The 17,183-nt window shown below is 44.5% G+C and overlaps 1 protein-coding gene across 2 annotated transcripts in view; it reads right to left on the minus strand.

Moving 5' to 3' along the window:
• Nucleotides 1-9,345: 9,345 nt before the first annotated feature.
• NBAS (NBAS subunit of NRZ tethering complex) overlaps nt 9,346-17,183 on the minus strand; it is a 361,846-nt gene continuing 354,008 nt past the window's right edge. For both annotated transcript variants that reach the window (XM_063078155.1, XM_063078154.1), the window contains one exon: nt 9,346-9,736. In XM_063078155.1, coding sequence (XP_062934225.1) covers nt 9,461-9,736 — 276 coding nt within the window. In that variant the 3' untranslated portion in view covers nt 9,346-9,460. The remainder of the gene's footprint in view (nt 9,737-17,183) is intronic.

Here is a 17,183-nt window from a genome sequence, read left to right on the forward strand (position 1 = left end):
CCTGACATTCATCCATGCAACCCAGGGGGTCAACAGACCTCCAAGATAAGACGTTGATCTAATTTGTGCCTCACTCAGGACATCACTTCCTAAGGTGCCCCTTTCCTCCTTGAGTGAAGCTGTCTGAGGGCAAAGTCACATCAGGCTCCTCTCCACATATCCCACAGCCATTCCCCCAGGACTGACTGATGACATGAGAGCAATTCCAAGTTCAAATCTGCATGTGCCCTAGGCTCCACCAGATAACCTTGCTTAATTTATCAACTGTAGAAGGTTGTACCCTCTGGGTAAAGAGTGCAGATTTACAGTGCACCTTAAGAGGAAGCCTGGAGTGAATTGAATTGTGCTCCCCTAAACTCTGTGAAGCTTGAATTGTGTCCCCCAAGTTTTATGTTTTAGAAATTTAGCCTCCACTGTGACTGTTAAGAGGGTGGGAAATCCTGTTATGGTAATTGAAAGGTGGAGTCTTGAAGAGGTGATTGGATTGTAAGACCCTGCAGTAGTGAATGGATTAAAAATGGTGGTCGGGGTGTGGTTTTGAGGGCTTTAAAAGAAGAGGACAGTCTGTCTCTCTCTCTCTCTGCTCTCTCTGCTTCCACCTTCTTGCATTGTGAGACCCCAGGGTCACTGTCGCCACCACCAGGTGGACTTTGGACTTCCCAACCTCAGAAACTGTAAGCAATAAATTTTTCTTTATAAATCACCCAGTCTCAGGTATTCTGTTACAGCAACACAAAACAGACTACTACAAAGCCTCATTCTTAACCTTCTAAACCAGAAGAATCCTCACAAATACAGTCCTTATCACAGCACCTCCTGGCTCAGGGCCGTCTGCAGCTTCTGGTGTCTGTTCGGAATCATCTTCACTGAACGACCCCTTTAGATGGCCTTTGCTTACTGGACCACCCACTGTCACCCAGAATTCCCCTCCAATGGGTCTGATGATACTAACCAGACACCAAGTTGAGCCGATCATGAAAGATGGGTGCCCTTTTGTTCCAACCAAAGCAAAATATTTCAATAGTTTTACATAGAAAGCTGCACTGAGCCTATTTTTTTGCCCTAGTGAGGGGGGCTGGTCTGCAAGTATCACTTGGATAAGCAAATGTCCCGTCATGAGAATTGGGAAGAGGGGGAGGACCAAGGAACATAATGGAAAGACGGAGAGATCTGAAGGGAAATGCCTGGTTCCTATTCCCATCTTTGCCACTTACGAGCTAGGTGACCCTGGGGATGTCACTTTACCTCTCTCAGCTCTGTGTCGTCATCTGTAAAATGAGGATAACAGCATTTAACTCACACCATTGTTTCGAGAATTCTAGGCTAACAGTTGCCTTGTAAACTGTAAAGTGTGTTTACAAGAAGAATATGAATAATCCTACTTCCAGTCCCGAGCTCCAGCCACTGCGCACATCAGGGGACTGTGTGGACCTTGTGGCTCCGCCACCCTGCAAGGCCATCCTGTAAGCTGAGGGGCCTGAGCAGCAGTACTGATCCAATGACCTTGTTCCCTTGGGATGGACCAGCTCAAGGCCTTCCCTGGACCAGGGGTCCTGAACTTATCCAGCAATTACCCTTTTCTGGTAAACCCTCTGGCCCCCACAACCCACTGCACCATGGTGAACAGACAGCGAAGAGCTACTAAGCGTGGGGGGGAGAGGAGCGGGACTGCGGATCCCGTTGCTATGGCAACCCCTGCAGGTGTTCCTGAAGGGAATGACAAGGCCAAGGGGCCGGGGTTGCTTTTCTCTCCCTTTCAGCCAGTCTAAAAGAGAGAAAGGTCACAGGGTGAGAGAGGCCTCCTAATGCCAGCAGACACAAAGGCCCTTTCCTGGGGTTACATAGCTAGTAAATGGCAGAGCCGAGATTGTCATCTGAATATGACCTTCCTTCTACACCAGGCTGCTACCCAGCAAACACGAGAACTTGAGGAGATTGTGTCTTTGCTGCATATGCCTCCTGTTCCCCTTCTCTGGGCTTTCAGTGACCTTGTACCCTGTCGCTGTCTAAAGGAGATTTAGATGCTGGCAGCTGCCAAGCCCCAGCCCCAGCTCCTCTCCTGCAGCACCGCAGACATGACCAAAGTCAGCCCCAGGAGTCAGCAGTGCAGGTGGCAGGGAAGGCCCCTTTCTTCCTTAGTGGCTGAGCCATGAAGATGTAGCCCTCAGGCTACAGTGGCTGGATGCCCTGCCATGTAGAGAAGGCCCATTGGTAGGAGCGAGAGTGAAACCTCTGTCAGAGAAACACAGAGAGTTGGTAACGCGTGAAGAGAGACACGTGCAAGCTCTGAGCCCTTGATCCAGGTTGCATTCCTGGGATTTCCACTCAAGGTGGGGAATCCCACTTCTAAGGCCCCACGAGGCCGCCCGCTTGGATCTCTTTCCTGGACGTAATCATGGCTTCCCTGGGGTACATGCTGTCCAGAGCCGAGAACGTTTCCCCTTGCAGTGCTTGTCATAGAACACCTCCACGTTTTGGAATAGATGAAGATCATAAACAATAAGACGTTAGGATTCTGACCACTGCTCAAAAAACACGTCCAGGACATACATACCGAATAACATTCAGCTTATAACAGGAAGGAAATTCTGACACAAACCACAATATGGATGAACCATGAAGACATTGTACTAAATTAAATAAGCTGGATGCAAAAAGACAAACACTTGTGCAGTGTGATTCTATTGATGGGAGGCACCTGGAGTGATCCAATTTGTAGAGATGGAAAGTAGAACGGTGATTGCCAAGGACTGGGGCTGGGGGAAATGCAGAGTCGTTTAATAGGTATTGAATTTCAGTTTTGCAAGATGAAAAAGCTCTGGAGATCTACTGAACAACCATGTGAATATACTTAACACTACTGAACTGTACACTTAGAAATGATAAATGGTAAATTAGAAGTAAGGAATGGTAAATTTTATGTTATGTATTTTATACCATAATTAAACACACACACACACACACACACACACACACACACACACACACACACACACTCTCTCTCTCTCTCTCTCTCTCTCTCTCTCTCTCTCTCTCTCTCTCTGCTCGGGACATGGAAATAGAGTAGGGGTTGGAGTGTGAGAGACCACAAGCTTCAAATCTCAGTTCTGCCACCTGCTGGCTATGCGACCTGGGGATATTGTTTGACCTCTGTGAGCCTCACAATGCTTTATATAAAGCATTTTTAAAAATCTAGCAATAAGGTTATTGTGAAAATTACCTATAAAGAATGTTGCATGTTACATAAAAAAATAGGCACCAATCCAAACATTAAGTAAAGGCTTTGATTACCATGCTAAAAAGTTTATGTTGTGGACCACGGAGAGCCACTAAAGGGCTTTAAGTTGGGAATGACAAGGTTAGATATTTGCTTTCAAAAGATGGCTCTGGTGGTTGCAGGGAGGGGCCCAAGAGTGGAGAGACTGGAGGTAAGGAGACCAGGTAGAAAAGGGATCCAGGTGAAGATGGAGGCCTCAGTTTCCACCACAGTAGAGCAGGCAGCTCAGAGAAGCATTTGGGAGAAAGAACTTGGCCCAATACATTGAGGGTGGCAGGTGACAAGATGTAGGCCTCAATCATGCCCACACAAGATCCCCTGCAAGTGGACATGCCTGTAAAAGGCAGCATGTAGGCTTGGGGGGCGACCCATAGCTGGGAGAAGATACTTCACAGCTCATAAAAGAAGGAACTTTCAAATAGCTAAAGCTGTCAGCTTGGGAACAAGTGGCTTAGTGAGAAAACCCTCAGGCAGAAGCTGGAGGACCTGCCAGAACAACAGACCAGGGAGTCCCAACTGGGGCAGGTGGGTTTCTGGACCAGGTGACCCTGAAGGGTCCCTCTAACCCACAAGTGTCTTATTTCCTGCATCCTCACAAAGGGAATCGCCAATTGTCCAGTCTCCTTCCATTTACTACCCAGGGACAGTTTGGAAAGACTGAACAGTGGCATAGCGACTGAGCCCCGACTGAAGTTTGGAAGTATGGGGAAAACCGGAATTTCTACCATCTGTATGAGGTCATCTGGAATTAGGAAGTCTTTTTCTAAACAGGAACATCCCTTCTAAAGTGATAAAACTTCCACTTTAACAAGAAGTTAACATGAAAGGGTTCAGAGAACTTCTCTTCCTTAACAGACCCTGATACATTTTGGATGACCTGTCCTACACAAGGAGATGGTGGGGGGCTGACCCTCTGGCTGTGGTCGATCCCCTTTATTGAAGTACATGGTCATGAAGACTATTACAGGGCACATAAAGGCAGAATTCTCAAGATGTATGGAGTCGTGCAAAAGTTGGGCTTTGGAATCAGATTGACATGAGTTGAAATCCTGACTCCACCTCTTCGAGAGACTTTAGGCAAGTGAATTAACCCCTCTGAGTTGGTTTTCTCATAAACAAATGGGGATAATATCTATTTTCTTTGCTGGAGTGATTCATGGCTTAACTGTTAATGTATATGAGACCTCGCACACAGTTAGGTATACACATACCAATATATTGTACCTTATATTATTTTTATTGCTAGTACTAGAAAAGAGCAAAAGGTCTTCTGGCTAAAGCAAATGAGTTGTAAAAATCAGGCTACGAGCAAACTTACCAAATGACAGGAGGGTGCCTTTTGCTATGTCCTGGGAAGAAGGAAGCTGTAATAGCAGGACTAACTTGTACAAAAGGAGATGGAGAGGCAGCATGGTACCGAGTACTCTGAGACGTAGCTAGCAACATTGGAGAGAAATTCAGGTGTCCAGAAGAGAAAGTTAACCCCTTTCCTAAGGGAGAAACAGGAAAGTTTGTCAGGCACTTCTCTTCCAGCCACAGGGTGGCTTCTACACCTGAGCCTAGGCCATTTAACCCTGGCCTGCAGCTCTGCCACGGGATGGGGAAACTTGAAGTGGCCGGAGAGGTCCATCCAGCTCAGCTGCTGTAGCTGTTCTCAGGCATTGAGATGTCCGTCTGAGTCTCCTGGTTTGCAGACTGAGTGGCTGCCCTCCTCCCAGAAGGACAGAACTCTGAGTGTCCTGATCTCTTGTTCCTCAGTCCAGCTCAGGCATAGTGGGGAGTCCCTGACAATTCAAGTGCCACAAGAGCGATAAACAGAGAGCAAGAGGGAGATTAGGGACATCACCTTAGGATTTCAGAGTCCACCCCTGGCCACACCATGTACAGATGGTCAATGTCAACTTGTTTGATCTATCTTCTCCCAGCTTTTCTCTCCTCCAGCTGTCCCCTCATCCTGACAGCCCCCCTGGCACCGGAGGAAGAACTCTCCTACTGAATTTGAGCCTCACAACAAAGAGGTGTGGATGGGAAACAGATTAGAGACGGGCAAGAAGTGAAGTTGTCCGGGGTCATAAATCAGCCACCCTGGCTCTCAAGCCCAGATTCTTGACTCCAATCCTGTGCTCTCTCTTAAACTGAGCTGCGTTGGCAACAGGCATATTGCTAGTCAAGACAACACAAATTCCACCAGCCTAGCTATAGCACAGTGAAAATTCCTATGTGTCCCCTTCCCATTAGCTACTTAAGCATCACGATAGCCTCCAGCTTCAGAACCCTCCCAAGTCATCTGAATCACACATCCTACGGCTTCCCTCGCCACCTGACCACTGCTGGGGGGCTCTGGTTGCTGAAATCTCTGTCTTGTGCCCGGAGGCAGCCTTCCAAAACTGACAGCCACTGGGGAGGAGAAACTCATACTCCAGAAGCCTGACGCCAGCATCAAAGTTGGAGTTATTTCTCATTTTACTAGCTATAGTTTGATGTGCGTGATTCCTGGCTCACAGCTGTGGGCAGGTTGCAATACAAAAGCTCTCGAGTTGGCCGTGTTAGTTTCAAGTCTAAGAACTATGGATTCTTTAGAACAATGAGAGAAACCAAGCCTTCCTTCTTGGATCTCCCACTTCTGATGGAGAGAAAACCCACGATATGGGTGCTCAGACAAGAAGCCTCCTTTTCAAGGCGTGGAACACCCGTGAGTCTGTTTTCCTGTTTTCTCACTGTATAAGCCATCTTCAGCTTATAATGAGTTTGGAGTTACTAAGAAGAGATACTGAATCCCCAGCTGTTGGAGCTAAACGAGAGTGAGTACGGAGCTGCTGCATTTACAGTTAACTGGAGAAAAAGGCAGGCTCTCTCCAAAGAATAGGGCAAACTTGCATTTGAATGCTCTGCTACTGCATTTGTCATAATGAGTTTTCTTTCCAAAAAGATAAGACCCAGTTTTCAAGGTGAGGGGGAATTTAGCCGTACTGCAGGGCTGCTGCTTTTCACACCCAGAGAACGAAGCTGATTTGGGAAGAAAACCTCAACTCCAGATCTAAATTTTAGCTACAGGATAAATAAGCCCCTTAACTCCCCCCGCCCCGTCTCAGACATTCTGATTTAATTGTTCAGGGTGCGGGTAGTTGGGGTGAGGGACTCAGGCCTCCATGTGTGTCACATTCTCCTCAGGTGATCCTAACATGCAGTCGGGGTTCATAACCATTGGTCCAGGTGACCTTCATAGCAGGTACTGACGCTTCAGGAGTCTTTGACCCATCCTTATCTTAGTAAGCTAAGTGAGTGAAGCCAGAATCATAACAATTATGTGTAGAGGATGCTAATGATGGTCAAGTCTACAGACACCTTCTGGGAAATCTGGGACATTCGGGAAGGTTTGAATGAAGGTTCCGAGGTATTCTGTGGGAAATGGGGGCGTCTGGACATTTCAGTCTTACAACTCTTGAGCAGAGACAACGAAGTGTGTCATCTTTGGGAAGGCTGGGACATCAGCAGGCAGCTGGAGGGAGTCAAAGGGCATTTCATGTCCTCCTACTGTCACGATATGAACAGAAAGGAGGGATGGAAAGTACAGCACAGTGTCATTCAAATGCCCTGCAGGAAATGTGTCCAGGGTCCTCAGCAGAAGGACCCAGAAGTGCCATGCTGACCAAAGTGAGCAGAGCCTGGAGGCCAAGGGCGGCGTTGAGTCAGACTATCTGAGTCTGCATCATCGTTCCATCACTTACTAGCTTTGTGACCTTGAACAAATCACTTAGTATTAATTAGTAACTTAGTGAGGCATCATGAGCCGGATTTATGGATGAGGAAACTGAGGCTCAGAGATGAGGTCTCACAGCGTTCACAGTTAGGCTCATTCCCTGCACTGGCTCACACTGGGCCCACTTCCTGGGAAGCAAAGCCATGGATCTGAGCGAGAGGAGGGCTGGGCAGCCCGTCTCCTGCTTGGTTTTCAGAGAAAGGCTTGGGCTGACAGACACTTTTCACAATAAGAAAGACAACACATTATCTTACTTCCTCTAACGTTTGTGGTTAACACTCTAAGTACCAACATAAGGACCAACTCAGTATTGAAGAGTATTTATGCAATTGGTATGAATCTTGAGTGAATTCCTTGTTTTTTCTCTTTTGTTTCTATAAACCCTGCTCAAACCTTGCAGATTTGGTGACTGATAAGCAAGGACATGAGTCCATGAATGTAGTTTACATGAGGGAATCTCTTCCTTCTAATCCCTGAAGAGGGGTGGCTGGGGATGTGCAGACCCACAATTCACTGTTGTCCTTGAGCCCTCTGGGCCTCAGTTTACTAATCTATCCAGTGAGGGTGTTATACTGACTTCTAAGACCTATAATACTGTAATTTGAAGGAAAAGGTTTCTTGAGGGATTCCATTAAAATAGTCTGTGCTATTTCAGAATTCTGCTCACTTTATGTTTTAATTCAACTGAAATGATGGAGGTTAGCTGTAAGGTTAAAGAAAACCCAACCTAGCAGGAAGTGTGCTTCCTGGGAGCAGCTTGATCAATGCCACTGGCCACAGCCGGTGCCATCAGAGTTCGAGCAAGGCTTTTTTGTCCTCATGGGTCTGTCTGGAAAGATGTTATCTAATTTGAGAGCAATATGCTGTTCCGTTTCCTCTGAAGTATTTCAGAGGCTTGTGCAAGCTGTTCCCAAATTCCAGGTGCTGCTGAAGGTTTGGGCAAGGAATTCAATCCCAGGGTAGACAACTGATCTGAAGTCGGGGCAATGAGCTATTGTCTTCTCCAAAGAGGACTCTGTAGCCACATCTAGAGGATAAGAAATGAGGTGAAGCCTCATGATGATGATGATGGGCTGAGGTGAAGCAACACCACTCTTAGATAGAGGGTGGACCCACCAGGTGTGTGTTTAGTGTTGGTGGGAGTCGGGGCGGGGGATGTGGAGACCAGGTGGCCTAACATACATGTCGGATTACACTCAGCCTGCTGGCTTTGACAGAGCAATAAAGAAACAGAGCAGAGTTAGCCTCTTCAAATGACTTAAACTTATTAAAAACTATTCCTTATATCAAAAGATTACCTTAAATATCATCTCATCCACCTAGACTAAATCTTCCTATTAATACACCACCACTCTCCTTCCCTCCAAATTATTCCCCTGGGGAAGGGGTGAAAGACCAGCGTGTCACACTTTGTGTAGTGTCTGATGGCCTGCTGGTCACCACGGAGGGGAGGATGCTCTCTCTCGCCCCAGCTGCTCTCTGGGCTATTGCTGTGGCTTGAATTTGGTGTGAGACCAGAGTGCACACTTCTGTGGTGGCAGCAAGTGCCAGCAAGTTGTGTATCCGGGTCCTTGTCCTTGGGGAACGTCCTTCTGTGGTTGGTTTTCCTAAGGGTGTTGCTATTCACCTTGCTATGACTGGCTGTATGCAAATTAGGGAGTCCCACTGTGCCAGACCAGCCTGTGACAAGAGTACGTGCTGGCTCTCATGCCACCCACGTGCCTATGCAGGTTTTATGGACAAGTAAATGTGTCAGCCTTAATACGCTGATGCTGCTCAACTGGGGAGGCCCCCCCTCGGCTAGCAGCCCTCGTGTGCTGGTGTTGGTCACCTGGCCGTGGCCTTACGGTCGTAATTCATGTATTGTGACACTAGGGAGGAAGCAAGAGAGTTAATATTGCTTGGGCTCTTAACATGTGTCTGACAGTGCCTCACACACAACCTCACGTAACATACAACAACTCTGGGATGTAAATGATACAACGCTTATCTCTATACGTCACAGACTAAGGTTCGGAGAGGTGGAAAGTCTGCCCCAGGTCATCTAGCTAACCTGGGACCTGAAGCCTGGCCCACCCTTCCTCCGTCCTATGACGCCTGCCCCAAGCACGTGCCATTCCGCACGCTCCCTCCCATTCTAACGCCTGCCCCCACCCCAACCAATGATCTGAACTACAGTTTTAGACACTTTATTAATTGTATTCTATCCAGAAAAGGCAGTTAAAAAAAAAAAAAAGTCAGTCAATAAGGAAGTATATTAATTAACCAGTCAATAAGAGAAAGGAGAATAAGTTTAACAAACGGTAGCTTGCACATCGTTTATACACAGCTTTATTTGCAGCTTGCTGGAACCACCGAGAACGACTGCGCACGCGGTGCTGCAGGAGGCGGCGCTGGATCCTGGCGGCGGGAAGGCCCCGCGCTCACACCCAGTGCTGCCCGGCGCTGAGCGCGGCGCTGAACGTCCTCAGGGCCCGGTGGGTTCCCCTCGCGGCCAGAAGGAGTGACCCGGCTTCGGCGTCGTGGCCGGCCTCCCGCAGGTGTCTGGCCAGCTCCTCCGCATCCCAGCGTCCTTGCTGGAGGCTGGCCAGGAGGTGTCCGACGACACGCGGATAGAAGGGGGTGGAGACGCACTTCGCCAACAGCCTGGCGTCCAGCAGCAGGGAAAGCAGTTCTTGGTCACAGTTTGAATCATTCACCTGTGAGAAATAAGCCAGGCAAACCATGAGCGGTGCTTGCTCGGCTCTGCTCTCCCCAGACGCGTCCTGCTCGCTACCCGGCCGCCGTGCGGCGCCTCTGGCCCACCGTACATACCTCGCCCAGGCACAACGGCACCTGCTCCGAAAAGCCCCGGCAGGACTGCGCCTCTCTGAGGTCACAGACATGGCGTCTTTTTAACACATGAAGGCACAGCCACGTCCCGAGAACCCCGCTTGCATCACTCGTACAGCTATCGTACTAGTGCCAGAAACCTGCCCAACACTGCCACGTGCTACTTCACGGAGCTCTCCAGTGCAGCCTGGGAAACCGGCCGCTTCTGCCTCACACTGACAGACAAGGGGACTGAGGTGTAAGAACTTTGCTTAGCACTTGTAGTTAGTAAGTCACAGAGCCAGATTCTGGATCTGGTCAGTCTTAACTTCAAAGCCTGTGCTCTGAACAACCACATTTGCCATTTCATCTGTACTCACTGCAGCCCGTTTTCTTTAAGCCCAAATCTCTCTTGAATGCAGATCCACATGAAATAAATTCTTTTCAAACATGAAAACCTTTTTTCTACTCTACTGAGAAAAGAATGTGGTCCTCAACCCCACTAATATAAATAGGATAACCAACAGTGGGGTTTTAAATTGTTCTTGCCTGAGCCTCTAGAAAGCTCAGTAACAACCTTATCTTCTTAAGAAATGTTTCTATAGGCTCTTCTGGCTTGTGTATTCTCTGTGCTGTCTTTTCCCCTGGTCTTATCTTTAGTCTATGTATAGTTTTCCATGGCTTTGATACTTAGTTTATATTTTTCTATTTTATTTAATTGTCCATATTTTTGTAAGGAATCAACTGAACACTGATTACATAGCACACACAGGGCATCTGAGTTACTGTGCCTGTTGTTGCTTTGGTTCATCCTTGAAAATAAGAAATCCCTCCACCCAACCCTATAGGAGAGAAGAGAGTGTGTGCAAGGGTGCTGCAGACAAATGTTTGATAAAATACATGGATTAAATGCTCAGAATCCAAACACTGCAGAGTAATACTTTCTTTGTTGCCCTGAATAAGTTTTCAAGGTTGGGTCACCTTTATTATTCTTTGGGTTTACTCACTAACCCTCTCTATGGAGGTCTGACAGACTCCTAGAAAGAGAGTGGCAGATTCTTCCAGGTCGAGGAGGGACAGGGGCTCTGTCAACACCCGCAGCTACTGCTCCTTGTTCCCTTCTCAGTGCATGTTTCTCTCCAGTGCAATGGCATCCTTCAAATCAGTTTCTGGCTGGATGTACTCAGCTTTTCAGAAGCTTCCCACATCCTGGCAGGGAGGGAGCAAGGGGTGGGCAAGGGCAGGAAAGCCTGTCTACTTTTCAAAAGCTTGCTATTTAAGGGCTTGACTGGGAAAGCCCAAGGCTAAAGTCACAGAAATGAAACACAATGTTTCCCCTTCAACCCTGACTCACTCACAAGTTCCCTTCAGGAAGGGAATGCTGACCTGCATTGAGCTTGGGCAGTGATCAAGGACAGGTCTGGGGGAAATTTTAGTGCTTCTCATAACAAAGTGCTGGGAAAAATGAAAGTGGCTGACTTAATTTTATTTCCTTCCTCTGACTTTCCACCTGGTTCTGGCTCTGTGCAAAAAGTACAGAATGGCTAGAATACACTTTATAAAGTCATTTGCAAGGAAAATTCTATATAGACAATTATTCTGTATATATTTGGGGTAAAATAGAGAATAGAAGAATAAAGAACGAGATGGTCTTTGTAATGACTCATTCCAACAACTGCATTTTAAAGAAGAGGAGTCTGAAGGTCAGAGAACAAGCAAATAGCCCAAGATCAGAGAACCAAGATGCCCCCCTCCACACACCAGGCCACCTGTGTTAGGGCACCAAGGCCAAACTAAGTCCTTGCCCTCAGCACAGCCGGGTGTCTGCTGGGCATCCTGAAGAGTTCTCAGCCACTCTTACATGCCCGCCACATGGCTACGTTAATTTGTTAAGCCTGAAGTTGCCTTCATTCTTCCTGTTTAGGACAGTCGTCTTCATTTTTCCTGTTTTTAACTAAAATTCTAACTAAAGTTACTAAAAACCTAGTACTCTCTACCATAGAAGCCTGGTAATGTCTTACCACCCATTACTCATTCTAACCGACTTTATATTTCTTTTTGAAAGAAAAAGAGAAAAGAAAAAAGTAAAAATAGTTTAAAAAAAGAAAGAAGTCATCCATATTTGGATCGCCACAAGAAACTGTTTTACAGTCCTTTCCTCTCCAGTAGTTGTCCATGTGTACAGATATTTTTTCACAATCAATCATATGATATTTGAACCCCACTATTACTATTATGTGCTAAGAATTAAAAAAAAATTATGTAGTTTTCATTCTTAGAAATTTTAATGGTCACAAAATAGTCTATTGAATTGTATTTTTGGATTTCTATTTCATTTACTTCTGCTCTGATCTTAATTATTTCTTTCTGTCTACTACATTTGGGATTGGCTTGTTCTTGTTATTCTAATTCTTTGAGGTGCAGTGTTAGGTTATTTTAAATCTTTCTATTCTTTACATGTAAGCATTTACTACAACACACTTCCCTCTTAGATCTGCTTTTGCAGCATCCCACAGGTTTTGGTACGATGCTTCATTATTTTCATTAGTTTCGAAGAACTTTTTGATTTCCTCTTTAATTTCTTCTTGGACCCGTATGTTGTTCAGGAGGATGTTGTTTAATTTCCATGCGCTGGTATAGTTTCCAGAGTTTTGCTTGTTATTGATTGAACTGAATGAATGGTACAAGTTATTTAACTTCTGCTATAAATATTCCAGCTGTTTTTAATTGTTTAATATTATTGAAACACTACAATAAATGTTTTTATGCACTTATTATCTTCTTTATTTGCATTATGTCCATAAGTCAAGTTACCAAGAGAGGTATTATTGGGGTGTTACAGTTTGAACTTTGTTCTCCCCAAATTCATATGTTGAATTCCTAATCCCTAGTGGCTCAGAATGTGACTGCATTTGGAGATAGGGCCTTTAAAGAGGTAATTATGGTAAAACGAGGTCATTAGGATGGGCTCTAATCCAATATAAGTGGTATCCTCACAAGAAGAGAAGATTAGGGCACACACATAAATCAAGGGTCGGTCATGTGCAGGCACGGTGAAGTCATGTGCAGGCACGGTGAGAAGGAAGCCATCTACATGCCAAGGAGAGAGACCTCCGAAGAAATCAACCTTGCTGACACCTTGATATTGGACTTCTAGCCTCCAGACTTGTAAGAAAATAAATTCATATTGTTTAAACATTAGTGTGTGGTACTTCGTCATGGTACCCCTGAGCAAACAGATAAATGGGGCAAAGTATCTGAAACCTGTTTCGGCTCTGAATATGCATGTAAGCGCAACCACATCATGATACCAAATGGTGCCAGTTTACAGTGGTGGCATCAGTAGAGGAATGTGTCAGTTTCACCATAAACTGCTCAGGATTTAGGTGTTATTATTTTAAAAGAAAATCACTTGCTAATTTAGAAGATATATAATGGTATCTCAAGGCTGCTTTAATTTGAATTTGTTTATTTGCAAAAACATTTTTTTTTTCCATATACCATCACCCAAAATATCCGTGGGTTCCACATCTGCAGATTTAACCAACAGTGGATCATAAATATTCAGCGGAGAAAAAGGATGATTGTGTCTGTACTGAACACTATAGATGTTTTTCCTTGTCATTATTCCCTAAACAACACACTACAACAACTATTTACATAGCATTTGCATTGTATTAGGTATTATAATTACTCTAAGATGATTTAAAGTACGTATGAGGATATTACGTAAATATACACAAATACTACGCCATTTTGTATCAGGGACTTGAGCAAACATGGATTTTGATATCCGAGGGGCTCCTAGAACCAATCCCCATGGATATCAACAGACAACTGTATTTTCTATCATTTTTTATTTTTTGTTTGGGAAAGGATCAAATCCTTTGCTCATTTAGTAGAGTTGTAACATCTTACGTTCACATGTGAAGGAGTTCTTTGTATAACTTTAATACTAACCCTGATTTTAGTTATCACAAATATTCTAACCTGTTGTCTACAATTCTGTTTTGGTTATTTTTTGTTGTATGGAAGTTTTAAATTTTTACATTGTCAGGAAAATGACCTATTCTTTTATGATGTTTCTATTGCTTTCAAACTTAGAAGTCATAATTCCTCAAAGGAACTGATATATATTCTTTCTTTATTGTCTGACTTTTAATTGATCAGGAATTGACTATGGTATATGGTCTGTGGAAAACCACACATCCCTGATGTTGGATTGATTGGTGTTTTAAGGGCTTTAAGGAGAAAATGTATTCTGTCTTTTTTGGACTCAGTTTGTATGTTTGAAATAAACATAAGACAAGTCCAGGAGAATTAGTTGATTTAATTCCCCTGAATGAATTACTTCGAATTAGAGTGAGAGACAGTCTGTCATTGTGAAAAGGAGACAGGCTTCTGCGTTAGGAACCAATTTCCAGTCCTGGCTCCATCACTAAGCAGCTGTGTGACCTTGTTAAGGACAATCTCTCTGAGCTTCAGTTTCCACATGGGAAATACAAGCTGTCAGTAAGGGCGGGAGACAATACAAGCTTTTAAGAGCTTCATACAATGCTTGGTGCAGAGTTCAAGTTCAGTAGATAGCTCAAGTTATTATAGACAAACAAATCAGGAATAAAGGATTTTTTACAAGGAGAAGGGCTTACATATATCAGAAGATGAGTAGAACACTTGCCATCTCTGTTAGAGATTGGTTTTTTGGTGTGTGGGGGAGTAATTTTTGAGAATAAATGAAACTTTGCAGATCTTGGGAAGAAACCTATTAAAGCACAAAGCAGTACTGTCTTCCAAGCCATTAAAATGTTATCTGCTTAATTCTTCTTTCAACAATAGGTAATGAACCTTCTCTGAATTAAAATCTTTGATTTTATGGATCTATACCAAGCTAAGAGTAATTATAGTAATGAGGTAAGCTGAAATTCCAGAGGCATAATGCTTGCAGGGTCTCATTTCAATTACTTTAAAGAAGATTATTTAATATTATTTCACTGTTTACTGTATGGAAGGATATGTGTCTTATTTTTACATATACTATTACCAATAAAAGTTATTAAAAATATCAACCACAAGGGCAGAAAAATTAAAGGGCAACACAGGTCTACACTTGGGATAAGAAAAATGCCTGCAGATGATTTTTTGTATTCTGTGTTTTTCTGAATATGATATTCAGATTCCATTTCTCAGCATACCATCAGTTCCACTCCTGTCATGGCATTTAACAGTATGCCTCTTCTGACACCAAAATTAGAACAAATCATCTGTTTTATGATCTAACAATGAGAGGGAGAGAATCTTTGAAAACCCAACTTGATCACTTCTGTAACCATAACAAATGTTGGATTTGGAGCCCTGAGTCTGGCTAGTTCCACACGTTGTACCTATTTAATTCCTTGTGTTATTATTTCATATGTCAACCTCTCCATGAGATAATTCTTTTAAACACAGGAATGATGATATTTTATTTCATCTTTACAAACGTCCTATGCGTTCCTCATTCCAGACACAGTACTGGACTGTGCACAATGGGTGCGCTTAATATGTCTGTTCACACTAGTTAAGTCAACTGACCGCCAGTGGTGCATAGAAACTGAAGAGGTTAGCCCAGGAGCGAGCTGCCTGTCGCTGGAGGCATCCAGCTGAGAACTCTGTGAGATGCTGCTGCAGCTCTTCCTGCATCAAGAAGACCTGCACAGGCTGAGGGTAAATGACGACAGGCGCAAGTAACAGATCTTGTGTGTTCAAGCTAAAATGATAGTTAGAAATGAGTAGAGAGGCCCATAAGTCTGAGAAAAAGGGCTGTTACCCCGAGAGCCAAAAGAACAACGATGATAAAAGATGCTAGTTTAATACCACCTGGTGCCTGTAAGATGTATGGGAAAGTACTCGCTTGTTTCTTGCCTCACTTGGGTCACTTAAGCCCAACTCAGTTTGGACACACTTAGAAGAAAATAACTGATATTAGGTGTAACACTAAAGAAGGACTTTGCAGACACCAAACAAGGTTGTTAGGACCCCACCCCAATCTCCCTACTATCACGGTAGGCGAGGCAGGAAGCAGAGTGCGTGAGGCTGAGCTGGGCATGGAGAAGGCAGCGCTGAGGGGCACCCCAGGGTGGGGGAGACACCCACTAAGAAGGGACTAGTTAGAAACGTGGATAGAGTTAAAGGGAGAACAAAGAAAGGAGGGTTTCTTGGTTTTGTATAAATATTCTAATTCACACATGCTTTTCTGAGAATCATTACAATTCTCACTCTAACCTGGACACTGGTCATTGTAAACAATGCAGGTAGGTTCTGGCACCTTCATGGCAAGATGAAAGGAGATGGGCATCACATTTATTAAATATATGGAGGACTGTCATTGGAAGAAGGACCTGCCTAATTCTGGAGCAACTCCCCAAGGCAGGACTAACGTTAATGTGTTGAAGAGAAAAGGGTACAGGCCTCATTTAGGAGGTGCTCTAATATCATACTCTACCCCAAATGGCACAGAGACCCTGTAGGTGGCAGCTGCCTGCCCTCAGCAGTGCTCAGCCAAAGCCTGGGTGAGTTAATGGGCTTAAAACAGCAGCCTGACTGGGCAAGCTGTTGCACTAGCTCTGCTCTGGTCTTTTTCAGTGCTAATATAATATGCGTTAACGTGATTTCAACAATTTCATTTCTTTGTAGAATTAACCCTTTTCCAATAATAATATAGCCTTCCTAGTTATATTAAAAGCAGCTGTGTGGTTGAGTATGGACTTTGAACTTTAGTTTAGTTCTTTGGCTTAAATTTCAGCTCTGGCTGCCTGCTACCCGAGTGACCTCTGAGTCTCAGTGTTTTCATTTGTGAAACCAAAATATCTTCTCAGAGGATTATTAAGAAGATAAAGCGAGAATGTGCCTATTATAATACTTGGCATAGAAAAGGGACTTGAAAGATAGTAGTTATTATTAGCTACATGGAGAAACCCTTAATTAGATGCTAAAGGTCTTAAACCCTTCCCCTATGACCCCACAAATTACTCTTTAGCAGGCAGAGTGGCCTAGGACAAGCCCTGGGACGCGGGGTGGGGTAGAGACCCTGAGCAGCACCTAAGAGGAGGAAGCGACAAAGGGCAGAGCCATTGCAAATCTGGACTATGAAACGGGAACATTTCCAGTGCATAAAACTGTTGTACATATGTACCTGCTCATTTTGATGGAAAGAGTCAAGAGACTTCCATCTGAATAGAAAATATTCTAGAGATAAGATTCAAACGCACCACCAGGAGTACTCTTTTTGGAGAGAATATGGTTTTGAAGGTGATCTCCCAATTTCACTGAAACTGATGGTGAGAGTTACCCAGCAGT

This window comes from Cynocephalus volans, chromosome 14 (genome assembly GCF_027409185.1).
Source record: "Cynocephalus volans isolate mCynVol1 chromosome 14, mCynVol1.pri, whole genome shotgun sequence".
Taxonomy (NCBI): Eukaryota; Metazoa; Chordata; class Mammalia; order Dermoptera; family Cynocephalidae; genus Cynocephalus; species Cynocephalus volans.